The sequence below is a fragment of the Pteropus vampyrus genome, unplaced genomic scaffold (genome assembly GCF_000151845.1).
Source record: "Pteropus vampyrus isolate Shadow unplaced genomic scaffold, Pvam_2.0 Scaffold146, whole genome shotgun sequence".
Taxonomy (NCBI): domain Eukaryota; kingdom Metazoa; phylum Chordata; class Mammalia; order Chiroptera; family Pteropodidae; genus Pteropus; species Pteropus vampyrus.
Window position 1 is genome coordinate 4,791,883 of NW_011888927.1, and position 5,514 is coordinate 4,797,396.

Consider the following 5,514-nt stretch of genomic DNA (forward strand, 5'->3'; position numbering starts at 1 on the left):
TATATTTACTGGTTTTCAGAATAATAAGTTGGTTCACAAACATCCTTCATCAGTGACCATAGAGGTTTTGTGTCTCCCCACCTCCAATATTATTATGAACTCTTGTATTTAAGGTTATATGTGTTTCTTTCTAAACTAAAACACTGAAATTATTCTATCTTTCATACTAAAATTAATATTAGAATTGTTCTGTCTTTGACCAGTATAAGCTGTTTCAAGTTAGGCTTCAGAATCTTTTTAATACAGCTGCTCTTTAATTGTCTTTGATAATTTTCTCACTATCTCATATGAGAAGGTATTTTAGCCCCTTTTCTGTATCTCCTGCCTTAGACCTTGAATCAGCTTTTTTCTTCTAAGGAACTCTTCCAATATTTGGGAAATGGCAAACCATAATCTGTGCACTAGAGATGTTTATGGCTAGTGGGTTAGCATTTCTAGGCCTTTTCAGTGGACAGAGCCAAGAAAGATATTTATCTTGATCATAAAGCCAAAAACCAAACCAAACAAAATAAAACACATGTATTCATACTGATACTATTAAGACAAATTCAGGACTACAGGGTTTGTATCTGATCTATCTTATGTATCTTCCCAATCCTAGAATACTGGTTCTCAACAACATCAGAAATAATAGAATTAGAATAATTACCATTTGCCTTGTCTGGATTTTTAAATGATGAAAATATTCACTATCATGATAGTTTTATTGTTTTCTCTCTTTTTTTAGGAATCTGATAAAATATACTTTACATTTCCTCTTGCAAATCATAGAAAAACCTATACTCATGCCTATTGTCAGAGCACCATGCTGGTAAGATAATTTATATTTAATGTAAATTATAAGGCTAACTGTACTATAAATCTAATTAGTGGGAAAATATTTGTCTGGAATGCAGTTTTGATTGAAAAGTATTCATCAAAATGTTTCTGTAGCTGATAATATACTAGGATCTAATATGTCACTTAGTTGCTAGATACTGCCATTGGTATATATAAAGCCTTTAGAAAAGATAGTTGGCAAGCATTGTGGGCTAGGTGCTAATGAATACTAATTTTAATGGGATTACCAGAATTTGGCATCTCTCACAGAGACTAGCATCTCTCAGCTTAAAATCTGGATGGGCAGTTTATCCCAAGAGAATCTGGCCTTAAGAGTGATGGCTTAACATTTATACTCACTACTCAATTTCAAATCAAAGTATCTATATTATGTTGAGAAAAATCCTTACCAAAGTGCAAATTATGCATTTGGCTTATTAGAAGATCCCTTTACTATAAGTAAGATCCATGGGTATTTATTAGCATAAGGTCATATGGTAAATTTAAAAAAATATTTTCAACTTTTATTATAGAAGCTTTCAAACATACAAAAGTAGAGAGAGAATACAATAAATTATACATATGCTCATGTAACTATCACATACAGCTTTAACAGTTATCAAGGCTCTGCCATTCTCACTTCATTTTGTTCCTTCCTCACTTTTTTATTTTGACTGAAGAATTTTTTTGAAGCAATTTCCAGGCATTTTATCTTTTCATTCATAAGTAATTCAATATGTTTTTCTATCAGATAAGAATTTTACACATTACCATACCACCATTATTTCGTCCGAAAGAAATTACTAATTTCTTAATCCTGTGATATCCAGTCTATGTTCAATTTTCCTCTGTTCAATTACATTTTAAGTTAGTTTATTTGAATCAGAATCCAAAGTGCTTACATTGCATTTGATTCATGGATCTTAAGTCTGTTTTATAACAGCTCTCTCTTTCCACCATGGCATTTATTTATTCAAGAAAGATTATGTGCTCTATAGAATTTCCCACATTCTGGATTTAGCTAATTATGTTCTTGTGGTATCTTTTAACATGTGATTCTTTCCCTTATGTTTTTTGTAAACTGGTAGATCTAAAATCTTGATTAGATTCAGATTAATTTTTTGTGGTAAGAATGTTTTATAACTAGAGCTGTGTGTCTTATTGGGGGTTATATACTATCTGGTTGTCCCACTTTTAGTGACATAAAGATTTATCAGTGGACTTAGGTTGTGTCAGTATGAGCCATCTATTATAATGTTCCTCATCAGTCTTTTACCTAATGATTTTAGCAGCCACTGAGGCCTGTAGACAGTTTTTTTTGTTGTTGTTGTTTGTTCATTTGTTTGTTTTAGAATGGTACATTTTATGATCAAGTAGCATTTTCTTTTCTGTATGTTTCTGGCATTAGTTGGCAATTCCTAGGTGACTTTTTCCAAGATTTTTAATACAATTTTTGTATTTAGTTAGGGATGTTTACTAGATGGCCTGAAATTGTTCTTTTGACATCTTCTAGGTTATATCAACACAATGTTTTAGGGTGGGCTTGAATAATACTTTATTCAATTCATCGATGAATGAATCAGAATTCCTTATGCATTGAAGTAAATAGTGTGGAATATTGGCAATTTTTATAATAAGGACTATCTTTGAGGATAGGCTCGCTTAGTAGCTGCAAAAACCTATTACAAAAGTGGGTTAGAGCTTGAAAGGCTGTTAGATTTTCTTTGTCTAAGCTATGCAGATCTGTTTTGTTGCCTTGCTTTATAATAATATGTTACTGTTCCAAGGTAACTGATGCAGAAGTCATGCAAGTTTTTTTTTAGCAGTGGAGAGCAGAGAAACACTATATTGCTTTTTGTTTGTTTCCTTTCGCTTTTTTTTCTGTATTCTTGAAAAATGTCTTAAAGTTTAATTTAAGTTTCATGAGGGCAGCAACTATATCTGCCTGATTTATCCTTTTCTTTTCTCTGAGGGCATAATTCCTTGGCCGTGGAATGGACTTTATAAATATTAGTTTAATGAAAGGATTATTATTTTTTTCATTGTGCTATGCTAAGGAAAAATTTATATTTATGTGGCTGAGAAGTGTTTCTCATCATCTTATGCCCTGGTAGGATTTTAGTAGTTGGATCATCAAATCTTGGGAGCATTGCTCTTACTACTTCCTTGGAGTGAAGATCATAGGTCATACTTCTATTAAATGAGTGAAGCTGAATATATAATATTGTTAAAATATCACAACCATCTCTGCAGCATTCCCATGCTGTGCTGATAAAGTAATAACTAGCTTCAGCCTTGAGCCCCTGGCTCAAGGGGAACTATATCTCCTGGCATGAGATTATCAGTTATAATAAATATAATTTAAAAATTAGAATAAATATTTTCATCAAATTTTAGAATTATTTTACTTTCTCAACAATTTTTTTTGAGATGCAAATTGAGAATTGTGCTGCAATCAAAAACATTCTCAGTTGCATGGAAGTTATCTACCTGGTAATAAAATGGGAACTCAAATGATAAACTAAAAGGCTATACTTAGATTATTATTTTTAATTATTTGGCTCTGGATATTTGTTGTCATTGTTTGTATATAAGTCCACCTTTAGTTGTTCATTTTGTTAAAATGTAGGTCACTTACTGTGTAACTACCTAATTAAAATGCAGACATTGCCAAACTCAAAGTGTTGATTAAGTAATTAGAAATGCTTAGGTAATATGATGTAGAGAGAGTCCCATCAGGTCACTCTTAATGCTTAGGTAATATGATGTAGAGAGAGTCCCATCAGGTCACTCTTAATGCTTAGGTAATATGATGTAGAGAGAGTCCCATCAGGTCACTCTTCTCATGCTGCTACTCTGGGTTACTTGCTTACCTATTTTATTGACATTAGACTTCTTCACTTACTCTTGATCTATCTGACTTTTTAGAATACCTTGGATATGTTCCTAAATAATAAGTTGCTATTTTTTGTTTCCATTGTGCCTACTGACCCTATCATATGACAGTAAAGTATTAACGATTCCTGTTTTACGTAATTATTTTCTACAATATTTAGTGTGCTTTGTGTTAATCAACAGGATACAAATAGTTGGATTTTTGGCTGCATAAATAGCACTTCTATGTGGTAAGTGTTTTAAACCTTCATTGTTCCTTTTTTGTCAACATAAACAATACTCACATAACACTTTCAGAATAGCTTCATACATTTTTAAGCTCATTTTGTTGATATAGTAAATTATAGTATTGATTTTAAAGTAATAAGTAAAGGAAATTGACATACTAGTAATTTTTGTAAACATTGAAATATTTGGTTGCTAGGAAAAAATTATTTTGTTTTCAAAAGGACTGTGGATAGAATATATTGGATTAAATTATTAGACTTTATTTCATTAAACTTTCTCTGATAGGTCTGTAGATGGTTTCTTTTTCCTCTGAAGCTTATTTATGATTTATAATACTTTGATATATTTGTTCTTTAATTATATTTTTACATTTATTTTATAGCCAGCAAGGGGTTGATTTATCATGGAAAGCTGAACTGCTGCCAACAATTAAGGTAAATTATGGTCTTAGAATTTTAATATTTAGGTAAAACATACTTGAGCCTATAGGCATTTTAGAATGTGCTCTTTTATTAATTCACATAGGTAATAAATAAGCTTGAGATTTGCTAATCTATGTTTTAGAAATAGAGATATTTAATGGAAAATGACATGATTTTTTTGTTTAGAATATTTAACAATACTCTAAACAAAATTAAATTTATATGTTATAGAATCATATCAAGAGCTAGGTAAATTTTTAAAATTCAATTTGAAGGTATATTTGGAATGATCTGTCTGAATATATGATGAGTAGTATGCTCAGAATTTGTTTTGGGGAAGAGCCTACAGTAGGGAAGGGAGCATGTCAAAGAGACATGGTAATTTTCCAGATAAACTTCAACATCACTTTGTGGTCAAGCACTTTGATAACTACTTTTTCTAGTACTCCTTGGGATTTATTTAATAATTGTTAGTGATTTCCTTAAGCAACTCTGGTAAGTCAACAATTCTTTTTACAACAGGCTAATTTGCATCTCAAAAACTATTGTTGAGAAAGTAAAATAATTCTGAAATTTGATGAAAATATTTATTCCAATTTTTAAATTGTATTTATAGTAACTGATAATCTCATGCCACGATGTATTGTTCTCAGTATTCAAATAAATCTGTACTTGAAAAATAAAATATATTTTCATAACGAATTCTAGACTCATAGACTTGAAAGTGAAGTCATCTGGTTGATCCCAGTCATCTCCCAGTGCAACTTAATTACTCTGTTGTGATACGAATATTCACATTTATCCATATACATAGTCAACTCTGTCACACCAACACAGAGGAACTTAAACATACTGAGAAGAATGGCGACAGAATGAATAATTGCAAGCTACTTACACTTGACTTTGGAATGGTTGCAATTTTTTTTCTGTCTTTCCGGTCAGTTTTACTTTGTGCATATTTTATGTGGCTTTGTACTTATGAAACAGATATTGTAGGGAAGTAATTTGACTAACATGAACATGTTTAAGGTCCCTCGTTGGTTTTATCCTAATCTTCTAGGCAGGAGCAAACAAAAGTATTAGTACATACTTACTGATCAATCGTTCATGAAGTATATTAATCATTTTCTTGAATATCCAATCTGGATGT

At 31.0% G+C, this 5,514-nt stretch overlaps 1 protein-coding gene across 2 annotated transcripts in view; it reads left to right on the top strand.

Moving 5' to 3' along the window:
* Positions 1-717: 717 nt before the first annotated feature.
* PGAP1 (post-GPI attachment to proteins 1) overlaps positions 718-5,514 on the top strand; it is a 55,209-nt gene continuing 50,412 nt past the window's right edge. For both annotated transcript variants that reach the window (XM_023535980.1, XM_023535981.1), the window contains exons 1-3: positions 718-811; positions 3,898-3,944; positions 4,325-4,376. In XM_023535980.1, coding sequence (XP_023391748.1) covers positions 806-811; positions 3,898-3,944; positions 4,325-4,376 — 105 coding nt within the window. In that variant the 5' untranslated portion in view covers positions 718-805. The remainder of the gene's footprint in view (positions 812-3,897; positions 3,945-4,324; positions 4,377-5,514) is intronic.